Genomic DNA, 17,000 nt, shown 5'->3' with positions numbered 1-17,000 from the left:
TATATTGATGAAGCTTTGATTACAAAACTTAAACTTGAAAATAAAGCCTACAACTATATTTATACACAAAACTGAATAACCGTTTCTACAGCTGTAACTGAGCTGTCGCTGAGCTGTATCTGAGCTGGCTGTTGTTGAGTTGGAGAAGAATTAACATACGAGGAAAAAGCTTGTTGCAGCAGCAATATTGAAACAGTTTGTTGAGCTGCTATACATTTTTCATATGCTGCATTGTGCTTTACATCTGCTTGGTGTATTATCTTTGTTAATTACAATGTAAGAAAATATGATTTGTGTTTTCCACTTTTAAAGCAAATAATGCATCACAATTTATCTTCATCAACGACTCGACGGTTGAAGAGGAAAGAATCCAAAGTTAATTCGTAGATACCTATTTATTCTCCCCTTCTTAAATTTCCGATGAACAAAATGATTTTTGATTGTTCGATTTGATCGATCTTATATTTATTTATTTTTATTTATTTTTTTGTTCCAATCGATGCCTAATCAATAACAAGCTTAAATCCTTTTTTATGTTCACTTCCATTAATTTTGAGGCCAATTTTTGCATTTGCATTTTAAAAGAAAATATTAGTTATGGCTAATATTTTATACTCCTAATACATTTTTACATGTTTCAGAAAACCAAATTAATTAAAAAATTCAGTCCAAAAAAGAAAAAGAAATTGAAAAGAGCTGAGCTGTTAGTTTCTTCATATACTTAGAACCGTTCATGTGTATATAGATAACATTTACACCTTTCCATGTCTCCAGATATTAATGCTGTTGTTAGTATTAATTTTGAATCTTCCAAACCCTGAAACTAATATTATAAAAATAAATACGATTATATAATAACCTACTTATGGGTATTAAAAATTTGGGATTATTAAACTTTTATATTGTTTTATCTGCATCAAAAACCTTTATTTTGTTTCAATTAGACAATGAACTTTAAAATTGTAAGCAACGTAAAAAAAATTCGATGATTTCATGTCAAACTGCGTCCATATGGTGCATTAAAATCTTTTCACTTCATGGAAAAATAATTTCTTTCCCTACACTCCCAAATAAAATAAAACAAAATTTAGTGACAATAAAAAATTTACTATTCATTATTTTTTTGATGAATTACTATTCATTATTAATATTAAAGAAGATATGATTTGCCAAGATCGATCTTTTTGTCACGTAAACTTTTTTTTAGATTACTTGTCATGTAGACTTAATTTGATATAAAATCATTAAAAGACTTTTCGTTGCTTATGATTTTAATGTCCAGTGACTAAATTGAAATAAATCAAAATTCCGTCTACCAAAATGAAATAACACAAAAAAATTAATACTCCTACTTCTGTGTATATATAATTTTGCTTAACATTTGATTGCTTTCTATTAATTATTTATCACATTAACCCCTCTGGTTCCCATGTGATGGCTTGTGAAGAATGAGCTGGATATACAATGTTTTAAAGGAAGCTTAATCATGATTTAGTATTTAATCAATTGACTAATTAATTAATAATTAATTTAAGACCCAAAAGGTGCCCTGTGAGGAATGCCTTTTCTTCTTCTTGAATTGGAATTATGATGAGATGGCGGATGTTGATTGGAAGTGGTTCTATACATTTCTTGTGGTCTCTCCACACGCAATTCTTCCTCTTCTGCTTCTTCCTTTGATGCCAATCTTCTTCCTTCTATTTCTTCATTCTTTGTGCTCAAGTTAAAGTTTGAAACCCTAATTTTCTTTATTCCTTCTACCTGAATTATATACCAAGATAACTTTAATTAGGTTCCACTATGTCCAAGCGAAAAAAAATTAAATAAAGCAAGATATCATGAATAATGTACATACCAAGTATAACATATATCAATTATGGTATTATTATTAGGTAACTTCATTTTCCGACAATGCGCAGAATCTAAACATGAAAAACGTACGTGTGTGTGTGTGTATCATATATCAATTATGGTATTATTGTTAGGTAATTTTATTTTCCGACAATGCGAATTTGAACATGATAAAACGTGAAAAAATGTACTTACGTATATGTATTTTCTTGTATGATAAGATATCACTTATGAAGTTGCGTGAATTAACCCATAACGCTAATATACATTTCTATATTGGCATAATTTGATATCTTTATTTCCATCTCAATAGTATATTTTTCTTGAATAAGCGTCTATATTGCACGTAAAACGGATTTTGACAAAATGAAATAGAAGTGTATAAAATTTATATAATTGATACAATATATAGCTGGCATTGTATTTGAAAAAGCTAATAATGTGAGATTATTCTAAGAACAAAAAACTTAATTCTTACGATCCAAGGTATTCATCGATGATACCGAGCGTATGTAGTGTAACTGTAAAGTATTGAGGAATAAATAATAAAAATGAAGTAGATGAAATGAAACTAACCTTACATCCAAGAGAACAGAAACGAAATGGATCTAAAAGACTTCTTCCACAAATTTCACATAAATGAGGAGAAACACCTTTGCTAGTACTAGTACTTTTAGGTTGAGGTCTTTCATTTAGAAATATAACTCTAGCACTATTTATAACGTAAGTTTGAACTCCGCTTATATCCGTCACATTTTGAATCTCACCAACCCTAACAACGTCGTGATACGACGACCTCCTTATCTGCACGTAAATAAACGATTAAAATTTTCGTAATCTCGATTCATATGTATCCATTTAATAAAAAAAAATATGTGTAGTGTATACTTGAAGAACGAGATGATCCTTATGTTTGGATGATCGACAGTAGAAGCAAAACGAACCGTTCTTGCAATCAAGGCAGAACATATTACATTCGCTACGAGCGGAATCGGAATGTCTAGGGCAAATGGTGAAGAATGATGTTGCTAGCAATGGTTCTAGCCATGGTGGTACCATCATTTGTTCCTATAATATATGTAGACACACTCAATAATATCATTTATCAATACCCAAATATATATCATATATAACATTATATTAAAAATATAAATAGTATTCATTACCATAATCAAGAAATTAAGAACAACAATGGTGGCTAGTGAGAGAAAATGGTGATGATGATGAGAAGAGAGAGAAGAGAAAAGGAATGAAACATAAAAAACATCAACATAGAAGAATTATGATAGGTAATAAGAAGACAAGAAGGCATATAAAAGAAATTTGATATTATATAAATAAAAAACATTATTGATTGTGTAACGGCTGAGATCAAGAGATGGTAGGTTAAAGTTGCTTGTTAATCGTTGGATTAATAAAAGGTAGGGTATAAAGCAAAATTGAAAGTTAGGGAGTGTTTGGAACTTACGCAAAAGGTTGGGGTTCTTGTTTTTATGTTTATTTTGTAACCTATAAAATGGTCGGCAATTTGAATGTTCGGTTAATTTATCAATATTCATCACCATTTTCTTTTTCTTATTAATGAATTTTTTACAATGCTTGTTAATTATATTATTCAAATTTATAGTAATCGATGGAAACCAAAATATTATGAACCGAGTCTGACGAGATGCCGAAAGAATCTGATTTGATAACGAGAATAAAGGAGATTCTAGAAGACCAATTTTCTCGAAGAGCAGGAAACACATTCCTATTAAAAATCACATTCCTAAATAGATTTACATGTCAGATGGGAATCCCTTTCCTATTTGAATTCTAATGCTAAATAGGAATCCTTTTTCTATTTAGATTTTATAAGGTATTCTTTCACTACCACAATATAAGAAGCTTGAAATTAGGGGTGGGCATAAAAACCGGTCAAACCAATTAACCGAACTAAAATTGTAAAATCGAACCGAAAATTGTGGTTAACCGATCCAAGAGTTTAGGTTTAGATTTTGATTTTAAATTTTTATGGTTAATGGTTTAGGTTTAGGTTTTGGAGTTTTAAAAACCGCGGTTTATCTGTTAACCAGTTTATAAATAATATATATATATATATATATATATATATATATATATACACACATACACATACATTTTTAATGATTCAAATAAGATACATTTTATAATTTACACACATAAAAATTCTAAACACAAAAATAAATTTAAAAAATATTTTATCTAGAAATATATTTTTATATAATATTTTGAATGAACATTAGTTTTCTTAATAAAATATTTACCTAATTGAATTAGTAATACATAAGATTTATATTTTAATAGTTAAATAGAATGGGAATTTAAAGTTTAATTATTAGACTATATTTAAAATTTAAAATTTTTATATTTTTTGTATCTAATTTTTTTAATGGTTACATGGTTAAAAACCGTAAAACCAAAAACCAAACCGTTTTAAATGGTTAACCGATTTCATGGTTAACCGTTTAAAATTTTAGGTTTAGGTTTCTAATTTTAAAAACCGTACCACTGTGGACCGGTTTACAAATTACCCTCATGGACCGATTAACCGGTCCATGCCCACCCCTACTAAAAACACACAATTTATAATAAATACAAATATTCTCCCTTAAGTCTAAACTGACTTAAACATCAGAGAGGTAATCGGACCATCTATATTATTTTGCAGGATTAACGCCGTCGAAATGCCGGAATCCATCAGTAATCAAGCCTAATTTTACTAAAATATGATTCCAAAACTTTACTCAATTTTACATTTATACTTTTGAGACGAGTTTACTGAAATATGATTTCGAGACTTTACAGTACATAAAAGTACTTTCCTATACATTATTAGCTCATCATGAAATTGTTGGGTGAGGTCAATATAGAGAATAATTCTCCTTTTTTGTCCGAAAATGATTAAGGATTAAAATAATTTAAGTGACGACCATTCATGTTATAAATATTTCATTGGGAAGAATATAAGAGTTCAATAGCAAATACCAATGTTTTTAAAACCGGACCGGAACGGGAACCGGCTTCGTCGGGGGTTCACGGTTCAACCGGTTCAACCGGGTTGGATCGGATTTTTTAATTTTAATAAATATAAATTTTTTAAATTAAAAATGTATAATATTATAAAAAAATATGATAAAATAGTTATGTAATACCATTTTTTAGAGTTTTTTTATAAAAAAGTAAAATATAATTATAAATAATTAATATTTAAGAGTATATAAAATAATTATTATATATGAGAAATAAAAATTAATTTTAGTAAAATTTATTGTGTGAAATATAATAATAAAAATTAATATTTAAAAATATGTTGAATAATTAATTTGTGTTAGAGAGAAAAAATGAGTGTTGTATATGAAAGAGAAAATGTGAGTTATTATGAAAGAGAAAAAAGTATGAAAAAGAGAGAATAAAGTATGTATGAGAGAGAAAAAACAAAATAAAGTGTGTATAAAGTAAAATATGTATAAGAAAGAGAAAAATAAACACATGAGATGTGGACATGTGTAAAATGGGACCACAAAAATATTCTTTGACAAAAAAGAGACTTGTTGGTCTAATTTTTCTGAAAACCGGGTTTGGCCGGTTTTGGTCAAAAACCGGATTTTCCCGGTTCAATCCGGTTTTTGACCGGTTTTTGAAAAAGTTGACTTTTATATCTAACCGGACCGGACAAAGGTCCGGTTCCCGGTTAACCCGGTCGGACCGGCCGGTCCGGTCCGGTTTTAAAAACATTGGCAAATACATATTCCTCCATCTTATATAATTTTTTATTGTTATAAGGAGAATGAAGATATTCAAATCTGAGACTTTTATATTTCTATCATTAGACACTTAGGAAGAACTACTAATTAAACATAAAAGGAAAAAAGCTCAAAAATGACCCTAATATTGCCACTCAAATTCTTATAGCCCCTTCATATTTTTTGAGTTTCAATTATAATCCTCGTGTTACTAAAACCTTAAATTTGCACCCCTCTCATGTTAATATTTCAAGTAACAATGTCGTAAAGAGGGCTGCAAATTTCAGGTTGTAATGATATGGAGGTATAATTGAGCCTCAAAAAATATAAAAAGGCTATAAAAGTCTGGATGGCAATATTAGGATCATTTTGTAGCCTTCTCTACATAAAATAAAGGGTTAATATCAAAAAAAAAATCACGAACTTTATATGATTTCTCATTTTAATCACGCAGTTTAAATTTTCTCATTTTCATGCACGAACTACCACTTTTTCTCAAATTCATGCACGGTGCTGAGGTGGCACTCAATCATTGGTGTAAAATGATCTCCACCTCAGCAAATTACACCAATGGAGTCGTGACACCTCAGCACCGTGTATGAATTTGAAAAAAAGTGGTAGTTCGTGCATGAAAATGAGAAAATTTAAACTACATGATTAAAATGAGAAAATATGTAAAGTTAGTGAATTTTTATGACATTAACCCCAAAATAAAAGGGAAAAAAGTGGAACGATTTATTGAAATACACAAGATTCTGGCATGATACTTGTAAAAATGTCAAATTATGCCAACATTACATTCATAATGAATAAGGTTTTCGATTTTAAATTTCTAATTATGAATCATATAATTCTTTTTTAAGAATTCATTTCCAAGAATAAATAAGATTAATTAATTTCTTTTATTTTTCGATTGAATATCATTTGATATGTTTAAATATAACAAAAAAAATGCCAAGGAAAATTCTTTGCATTCATTAAAAGTAATCCCTACTTAGGCTCGCGAAGAGTTTAATTTGTATTTAATTGAGTGTTTGGAAGCCTAAGGCTAATTATGGTTTTTCTATCACTAGTTTTGACAAATTTAATGATAAAAGCAACTTTAGCATTTCAAATATGATCAGTGAAGATCTAAGTCATTTATATACTTAAATAATTAAAAATAATTAATATTTGATTTTTAAATAATTCAAACTAATTGATATTTGATATAATAATTGAAAATTATAAGTAAAGATCTAAGTCATTTATATGCAACAAATTAATGAGTCGGTTTTTATCTTTAATAAATCTCTACACGTGAATATTTATTGAATGTGAATGCGGATAAATATAAATATGGGCGGAGTCAGGGCTCCCCAACTTTTTTTTTCTTTAAAAAGTGCTTCAACTTTTAACCAAAAGTATGGTTATTAATTTATATATTCTTTTTTTACGAGATTTTGTACAACCTATCACAAGCAAAACTAAGGCTATGTTTGTTTTGTGAAATAGAATAATATGAAATGATTAGCTTTTCCATAAAAATGGAATGATTATTCTTTATTTTTTCAGAAGAGTGTTTATTTCACAAAATCATGAAATAACAATTCCATAAATTAACTATTTCATGAAACAAAGTAAAGAATAATAATTTTATACGGAATAGCTATTCTATTCCGCATCTATTCCATAAAACCAAATATAGTGCTAATTGCCTGTCTTCTACCTCTATCTCTGTTGACGTTATTTTTTTATTTTAGTCATATTGCTTTTTTCCTCTTCAGTTACCAATTGCTTTTCTCCTTTCTCTGAATTAACTACAAAATCATTTTTGTTGCATATAAATATTATGCAGAAAATGTAATATATAATTATTTACTTAACTAATTAAACAATATTTTTCTCCAAAGTAGCCAAACCAGGAAAAAAACAATCAAAATGGAAACGAAAAAAGAATACAGGTAGATATAACAAATTTAACAACTCAAATATGGTAAGTGAAGTAATAGTATTAAAATAAGTATACATGCATTTGTTCCTAAGCCAGCTAACGATGACAAAATCTTTATGCCAGACAGCCAAGTCCAGGTAGAAAGAACAAAGAGCCTAATAGCTTTTAAAGAAACTATCTAAATTTAAATTAATTTGAGATCATTGTTTTAGAAAATATAAAAAAATTTAAAGGATAATTTAAGAAATTTAAATTAAAAATGACACGGTGTTCATTTTCAACTTCATAACCATCGGTATTAATTTTTGGACTTTTCTGAATATTTTACGTTTCCATTATTTGTTAATGAAGCAGTTTGAGTTTAAAAAGAAAAGTATGCAGTGCAGTAAAGCTTTGGAGGGAGTGTAAGCCTTACTAATGGGCCTATTCATAAGAAACTTATGAAGCCCATAATAAAATATTGAGCTCATAAGTTAGAAGGTGTGACCCATTCTTATGGGCCATCATTATTATATCAGACGAACTATATAACTTTGAGAAAAATTGATAACTACCCACTATTAGCATAAATAATCGAGAAAAATTGATAACTACCCACTATTAGCATAAATAATCCCAAAAATACGGGTCTAAATTTCCAAATTGATAATTACGATTCTTTTTTTATTTATTGCAAAAATATACTTTCTAAATTATAATAATATGCTAATCACAAAAATAAGGAAAAGAATCAGCTCATGATCCAAACATTCCTAAAATTGCTCTCAATTCTTAAAATTCAAAATCAAATTTAGAAATAATAAACAGAATTGCATCAGACAATAAAGAGAAAATCGAATTGATCAAAAATTCAGCACGGACGTGGAGGTCGAGATGGTGGAGGCCGCGGTGGTGAGTTTGGGTTCCATGATGAAGGTCGTTCTTGTTTTCAGTAATGTCCTATTCTCCATCTCGTCTTTGTATCATCTACGCCAGCAGTGATGTCATTTTACCAGCTGTGTCGCTCCTCAAAAATGAAATCGCCGCCGTTCTTCACACCATCAGCAATGGCACCACCAGTGAAGAAAAATTGACATGCTTTAATGTTCCTCTAGTTTTCTTATTTAATTTCTTTGTGATTTGAAGAAATTGTCTAATTTGATGGTTGTGGATGATGATGGTTGTCGGTAGTGGTCTGATTTTAATGTTGCACTCTAAGTGTTTGAATAAATGCTTATAAGTATCTATATTGTTTTGGGTGTTGGTTAACCAATGGTTAATCTTTGGTAAATAGTTGGTTAACTTGTAATAAATTTTATTTTGAATAAATCGTTGGTAATTTTTTGGTAAACTTGAAATATGTATTTTAAATAAACTGTACCTTTAAAAAAAATTATATACAGCAGGGACATAATAAAAAGATTTGTCGCGGTCTACCAAAATAGTAATAGATATGATATAATTCAATTTTTTGGTTTGAGTAGTATGCTATTGGTTGTTGCCTGGTATACCGTTATAACCATTGCTTAATTGTTTAGCGGTTGTTTTATTCAACCATTTTTTGACATATAAAAAATAATAAAACAAAAATTTAGCAAAACTTTATGTATTTTTAATTAAAAATACATGCGGGGTGTTTATAATTTTTTAACCAAATTGTTAATTGGGTACCCAGTTATGAACCAAACGATTACCATGTATTTACTAACTAACAACTTCACCAGTATGTAATAGGTTAAAAAAATCAAGTATAGTCTAATTCTGGTAAAAAAAGTGATATATATTGTTTGAATCACAATGCAATACAAATTATAAATTAGATTATATAACAATAAAAAATTGTGCAATAAAAAAATACAAAATATTAGATAACTAAATAGGAACCAACTGTGTATCAAATGTTATCCAAAATAGAAACTAAATATGTATCAAAAGCTGGAGTGTACCAACTAGTACCCAAATGTGTTCCACAAACTATCCAAGTGTGTTTGAAACACAATCAAAAATATCAAAAACATCTAAAGTAACAACTATATTACAATCTATTCAAAGTTTTTCTTCAATCTACCAGTCTTCAATTTTGGTTTTGGTTCAAACTCCTCGTCGCTGTCAATGTTTATATCAATCTTCATCTGTCCATAATTATTACAAGTTAACCAATGATTTACCCAATATTAACTATTGGTTAACCAACACCTAAAACATTATATACATAATCGTTTTATTCTCATAAGTATTTCTTCAAACACCAAGAGTGCAGGTTGTGCGTACTAAAAAATCGAACTAGCAGTTGCAAATCAATTTCGACCATAGTCACTGCAAATCAATTTCCATGTTAATTAACAAAATCAAAGAGCGAGAAAAAAATGAAAGGGATCGAGAAAGATTGAATCACCGGTAATCAACAGACATTATCATAAGCATTTTTATTCTCATAAACACACATTAACGTTCTATTCTCATAAGCATTTATATTCTCATAAGCATTTCTTCATCTTGTTATTGGTTAACCATTAGTTAACCATTGATTAACCAACAGAAAACCTGATCATAATAATTACAAATCAAAAATTTCCTTCATCACCAAATAATTTGAATTTGTGGCTCACTAATAGCTGCAGCGGTAAACAAAGCCACCACCACCACACCAGAAGCTCTTCCTCTTCCGCCTTTTTTTCTCCGTCGAACTCACTCCGTTCAATAACATAGCGCCGTCTCCGCCTCCATAGCAACAACACGCCAACTTCAACTCCATTGCAGAGCAGCGACTGATTGAAAAATAGAAGAGAGCAGCAATTGATTTTGGTCGATGGCGATGATGATGCATGCCGCCGCTGCTCCTCGATGATCCACGCCGCCGAGCAGCAACCGATTTTGGCCGATGGCGATGATGATCCACGCCGCCGCATCATCTATGATCCATGGAGAATTTTTCTCTTTTTGCTTCATAATCATCAACAACAACCGCTGCATCATCTACAACAACCGCCGCAATTTCCAATTCCGGTGACTCCATTACACCACCAACAACAAAAACAAACTGTGAATGAATTCAAATTCTGAAAACATATTGAAATATGAAATTTGAAAGAAAAGAAAACCATAATTTGAATGGAGAAAAGAAAGTCGAGAATCTCGTCAAATCTCTTAGCGATTACAATCGTATTTTTCTATTTTCAAAAGTATAAAAATTGAAATTAGAAAGGTTAGAAATAGAATAATTGAAGATGAAAAGACAAATATCAATTTCGAAACTTAAGGCCGTAATTCTCTTATTACTTTGTCCTAAGACCGTGTTTCCTCTAAATAAGTCTATAACTTTCTGATGAATTTAGATAAAACTATTAAGAATAAAAGGATATTTTGGTAAATAAATAATTTTTTTATGAACAAATCAATTAATTTTGACAATAACTAATCATTTGATGGAACTGTATCTTAAGCTTTGAATCTTTTGATATAATATCAGCTATTTTATCTATCCAAGATAGGGCTGGCAATTACGACACAAAATTAAGCGTGTTCGGATTGAATTTAAATGGATTTGGATTATAAATGGGTCAACTCGTTTATGACATGGTTAAATAGCGGATTAAACAGGTCAAATCCGCCTAACCCGTCTAAGACATGTTTAAATTTATTTATTAAAAATATTAATTAATTAAATTATTATACGCGACCAAATATATTCATATAAATACATATAATTTATTAATAGTTATTTATTGTATTAAAATTTATGATTATTTTGAAGGTTTGTTGTTTGATGATGCTTGTTTAATTAAAAAAATTGTTAAATGGGTTAAAGGGGCTATTAAGAAATGTGTTAAACATGTTAAATATGTGATCTATTATGACATGTTTTTCTAAACGAGTTAGACAGGTCTACATGTGTCAACCCATTTATTAAACGTGTCAGGTTGGGTTTGACATTTTGACACGATTAGTTAAACAGAATGTGTTTGGGTTAGAGAAATCTGTCTATTTTTAAATGGGTACACGACATGTTTATGACACGATAACACGAATTGACAGCCCTAATCCAAGATAAAGAGCGAATATGTTAGGCGGTGCAAAAGATAGTTCTAGCATGGTTATATAGCGATTTCATTTTAAATTGAGTCACTAAATTGTCATAAACTTAATCGAACAAGCGGATTCAGACTGCATGTCACTTTCAATTATCTAAATTAAATGTGCATACAGTTATTTGAGTTTAGATCAAGAATAAATGTTGAGTTTCGATTATCATAAAAAAATTAATACCTTCTGTGTTTTTTCGATTTAAGCATATTTTATAAATGTAGCTCCCCACATTTTGACTTTTTCAAACTTTTCATCTTAAAGCCCAATGTTGTTTAGGCCTTTTTTTGCAAAATACAATGTCGTTTTTGACCGTTTTAAATGACTAATTAGTGCATTCGAGCTGTGTAATGCCACAAATAAAATGTTTCAGTTTTTTATGCCAAAAAGAATAAAAAAAATTGGGATATGAGGTGCAAAATTTGGTAAAATATGCTTACATCGAAAAAGTCGCAAAAGGTGATGATTTTCCATAACGACAACTCTTGAATTTATTCATTAAATTATTGTCTGTTATCAATGAGAAACGTAATGCATTAAGACATGAAAGATAATATTTACTTTTCAAAGGAACTATCATAATGATTTATATATACTTTTTTTGTTGTTTTCTTTTTTGCCAAACTAGAGTACGATTCATAAAATCTCAATTTGTTAGTGGTTAGTTACGGAAACAAGATTCGAATCTATGGTCTCCTAATACACTTGGAGACGTCTTAATATCTAGGTTAGAGCCACACCGGCCTTTCTTGTTGTTAGACATTACGGTTTATAGAAGACTTATATAGATTAAGTCGGATAATATCAGTTTATTTTTTCTCAGTAGAGTGATATTCAAACCATTAGCATTCAAATGGTTGCCAAGACAAACTATTTAATGGGATGCTAAAAACCATCTTTTAAAATAGTCATATAAACAATAGAGTTGGAGGAGAGCTATTACCTCTTTTGGATGATTATAAACGTTAATTAAATTATAGCAAACAAAATGGACGTGTAAAAACTTTTATGAGTGCCTTCTAAAATAGGGTCAATTGAACCTTTAAATTTTTATGAAGAAACAAAATTAGCTATATTTTAATTTTGTCGAATTAATAATCTTTTATTTTAAAACTAATATTTTGAAAATGTAAAAATTAATGTAATTTTATGTAACGTAAAGTGTGAAAGTAGCTATTGTCTAAATTTGGATGCACAAGTGATCAATCCATTATGGTTTAGGAGCATAAATATATGTTTAACTTAAATTTTATATATATGAATTGATCAACAGAAATGTTTATATAAATTATACTATATCTATTGAATTATTTGTAATAAAGCTATTGAAATCAAAATTTATTATTAAATACTTATCATGATGTGATGATAAAATAATTAATAATTTTCATCAATTAAAATTGAAATACTTTTGATTATCATCTTGTCGCTAAAATTTAATTTTGTATTTGACTTTGCATTAAATATTTCAAGAAAAAACAGTAATTTATAGGACACTATATAATATAAATGTAGTAAGTGGCCATCAACATTAGGGATGGCAATGGGGCGGGGTGGGGACGGGGAAGCCATCCCCATCCCCATCCCCGCGTCTATGGGGAATCCCCATCCCCGTCCCCATTTAATTAATGGGGATAAAATCATCCCCGTCCCCATCCCCATGGATTCCCCATCCCCATGGGGATTCCCGTTCCCCGTACAATTAAATATAATTTATAAATAATTTTATTATTTTCATAAGATATTTGAAAAAAAAGATCATTATAGAAAATATTATTACCTTTTATAATATTATATATTTATAACTAAATAGAAACTAATAAAAAAAATTATATTAAATTATTTAAAATTATAAATAACATACTAAAACTTATAATATAATATAAATATACATAAATATAAATCGGATCCCCATGGGGGCGGGGATGGGGATCCCCATGGGGTGGGGACTATACTCCCCGTCCCCTCCCCATCTCCGTGGTTGGGGAATGATTTCCCCCCATCCCCGTACCCATGGGGTAATTGGTGGGGATTCCCCGCCCCATTAGGGGCGGGTCCCCACGGGGAACGGGGAATCCCCTCCCCATTGCCATCCCTAATCAACATCACACATTTTTGAATCATTTTCACATGTGATGCTTCTATATAAGTAAGCCTTTACTTATTTATACATTTCTTGTTTTACAATTTGAAGCACCAAACGTAAAATCAGAGGAATGAATTAGGTATCTAGCTGGATCCATAGCCCCATTTTTAACAATTTAATCCACAGACTTCTACACTTTCATTTATGTGATTTTTCATCTTTAATTGAATGTTGACATTTTTATTTATGATCTATTTAATGTCTAAAGCAGTGAATTTTGCAATAATTTAGCCTCTTTTTCTCCAGATAGGGGCTCTATATTTCATCTTCGATGCTATCGTTGGAGTGATGGGCGGGGTCAAAATTTAAAATTAATGTGTAAATAAATAAAGTATTATCTTATCTCTAAATTTAACACTTTAGCTCCCAACACATCTAATCTATAACTATAACCGATTACATCTTGTAACTTCTATTTTTATTTCACGTTTAATTTTCTTCTTCTAATATATAACATGCCAAGTGAAATAGTCATATTACACTGATGTGTAAACATTTAATATTAAGTCATTTTAATTTTTTTTGGAAACCAAAATATTTAATAATATTTTAACTTTCATCAATTGTTCCGTATTATGTCAAAGAAATTCTTAGTAATTTGTTATTGTTATAATCTCGAATAAATAATGGTGATAAATGTCGTATTATAACCAGAACCAACCGTTGATTTTGCATTACCACTATCATACTCTGCTGCATTTTACTATTATAAAAGTAGTAACAATGTTTTCATAGTATTTCTTGAAGGATATTAAACATGTTTGACATAAGAAAAAAAAACATCTCAATTAAACACGTTTGACAGAAGAAGAAAGTTGAAAAGAAATTGACATGTTAAAAGTACAATAGCTATATAATAATAGTGGTGAGATTTTAATTTTTGATTGAAAAGGAGAGAACAAATGAGATGACGGTAGACTAATATCATTTATTCATCATAAAACTTATATAAATTACATAACATAAAAATATATGTAAAATTGACTATAATAAAAATTCATAGATGTAGTAGGTTCAATTAATAGTTCATAAATCAAATATGTAAAAGTTATTTAAAGAGTTAAACCATAATATATGTCATCCAATTGTGGTTATAATTTTATTTTAGAATAAATTATTGTGAGACACTCCGCATATGTTATAATTTACAATTTGATATCTTCTGTGAGAAAATCAAATAATTTGGTACCTCATTTCAATTGTGCAAATAATTACAGCCTTCTGTTAGATTGTTGTACCGAATCGTTTGAAAGAGAAGTACCAAATCGTTAACAAAATTAAAAGTGAGGTATCAGATAGTTTAAAAATGAGAACCAAATCGTTAATAAAATTTTCTTTAATTATTAATGGAACTGAAAGTGTAAGTGAGATGTTAAATTGTTTAATTTTTAAATAAAAAATACAAAATGTAAATTATAATATATGAAAAAGATTTTAGAGTAATTTATTCTTTTATTATATGTTTTATGAAATAAATATGAAGACGTATATATTGATTTTCTACACTTAGTAACTACAAGTAATTAAAAAGGCAGCTTTTATGACAAATAGCGTAGGAAAATAGTTGGTGAAACTCAAGTCCCTTCCTACACGCAATCTCTCCTACCTCACTTGCCATACCATCTATAGATCATTCCCTCATGTTCATTTTAATATGAGGGTCATGTTAATTGATATATAACATTCATTATAAAATAAAGGGCTAATGGACTGGAAAAAACCCGACTTTTATTTTAGTTTTCAATTCTATCCCGACTTAATAATTTTTTCAATTATACCCTGTTTTATATTTTTAGTTTTCAATTGCACCCTGATATATTAAATTGAACTCTTTTCATTTGATTAATATTAAAATAGATCCTTCATTTTTATTAAAAAATCTAAAAGTCCTTTAATTTTATAAATTATACCAAAAAAATCATCTTCTCTATAAATAAAAAAAAAATTAAAATAAATTAAAAAAATAAAAAATATTTTTTAAAATTTCCGGAGGAGGAGCAGAACTGCTCCTCCTTTGAGGAACTTCTGCTCCTCAACGAAGGAGCAAATCTGCTCCTCGTTGAGGAACAGATACTCCTGGCCTGAGGAGCAGCAGCTCCTCAGGCCAAGAGCGGCCGGAGGAGAAGCAGCTGCTCCTTCTTCGGAAACTAAAAAACAAATAAAAAATTATTTTTATTTTTAGGATTTATTTAAATTTTATTTAAGTATAAGGATTTGTTTGAATTTAGCTAAATGGATAAAAGTATGAACTAATACTTAACTGTATTTATTTTATATATTTTAATCCTTATAATAATAAATTCATTTAATTTTTTTAATTCAGGGTGTATTTGAAAATTAAAAATGCAAAATAGGGTATAATTGAAAAAATTGTTAGGTCGGGGTGAATTGAAAATTAAAACAAAGGTCAGGGTTTTTTCAGTCTATTAGCCTAAAATAAATGGTGTAAATTAATTTAATTAAAATTAAAATTTTTCAATCTATACCATCATTTTATGATGAATGATGTAGATTTAATAAACATGACCCCTCATATTCATTTGAACATGAAAAATTCCAGTTCATAAAATATATATTTTGTCAGATAAAGGTTGATTTTGCTCTTCAAATCTGGTATAAAATAACAAATAAAGTAAAATTTGTGATTCTGAAAAAGAAAAAAAAACACTCTCAGATTTGACATTTTAATTAGTTTTATCTCTTTAAATGATGTGGCAAAAATTTGAAGAAGTCTTTTATTTTTAAAAACTAACTAAAAATCATAATCAAATTAAAACTAATTTGAATTCTTAATTAACTTAACTAAATCTAAATAAATTTTAAACACATATAATTAATGCTGAACATGGAGAACATTTCCGAATTTTTTCCAAATAAAAAAAAATATCAATTTAATATATGAAGGTAGAATTGAAACACAACAATGCAAAATAGAGTAAAATTGACCAATTTTTAACGTAAAGATAGGAGTAAAAAGGAGCTAAAAAGTAAGACATTAGACCAAAAATATTTATACCACTTTGCTAATTATAAATTATTATTTTCCTTTCTCTCATCTTCCTCCGTAGATATTATTGGTTGTGAATGTAATTTACAAGCTTTCAACAACTTGCCTTGACAGAAACATATTAATTTTTCAACATATGTTATTATAATATTTGCTTATTTGTACTATGTATAAAGCCATAATTTTATACCTTTCCAATAATTGTTTTTAGAAGTTTTCATATTATTGGTTATTTGC

At 28.8% G+C, this 17,000-nt stretch overlaps 1 protein-coding gene across 1 annotated transcript; it reads right to left on the bottom strand.

The window, feature by feature from the left end:
- Nucleotides 1-1,326: 1,326 nt before the first annotated feature.
- On the bottom strand, nt 1,327-3,134 carry LOC126664754 (protein RGF1 INDUCIBLE TRANSCRIPTION FACTOR 1). Its single transcript, XM_050357296.2, has 4 exons — nt 3,018-3,134; nt 2,740-2,919; nt 2,428-2,655; nt 1,327-1,761 (listed from the first exon to the last, which is right to left on the bottom strand). The coding sequence occupies exons 1-4, from the start codon at nt 3,018-3,020 to the stop codon at nt 1,531-1,533; spliced, it is 642 nt and encodes a 213-aa protein (XP_050213253.1). The 5' UTR covers nt 3,021-3,134; the 3' UTR covers nt 1,327-1,530.
- Between the last annotated feature and the right edge of the window lie 13,866 nt (nt 3,135-17,000).

This window comes from Mercurialis annua, linkage group LG1-X (genome assembly GCF_937616625.2).
Source record: "Mercurialis annua linkage group LG1-X, ddMerAnnu1.2, whole genome shotgun sequence".
Classification (NCBI taxonomy): domain Eukaryota; kingdom Viridiplantae; phylum Streptophyta; class Magnoliopsida; order Malpighiales; family Euphorbiaceae; genus Mercurialis; species Mercurialis annua.
This window is presented reverse-complemented; position numbering and strand designations above follow the sequence as displayed.

What these genes read in the sequence shown, in the direction of transcription:
- LOC126664754 (XM_050357296.2), bottom strand. An exon ending in AGGATCATCTCGTTCTTCAA is followed by an intron (nt 2,656 to 2,739) that starts GTATACACTACA and finishes ATTTACGTGCAG; the next exon opens with ATAAGGAGGTCGTCGTATCA. An exon ending in TCTGTTCTCTTGGATGTAAG is followed by an intron (nt 1,762 to 2,427) that starts GTTAGTTTCATT and finishes TATATAATTCAG; the next exon opens with GTAGAAGGAATAAAGAAAAT.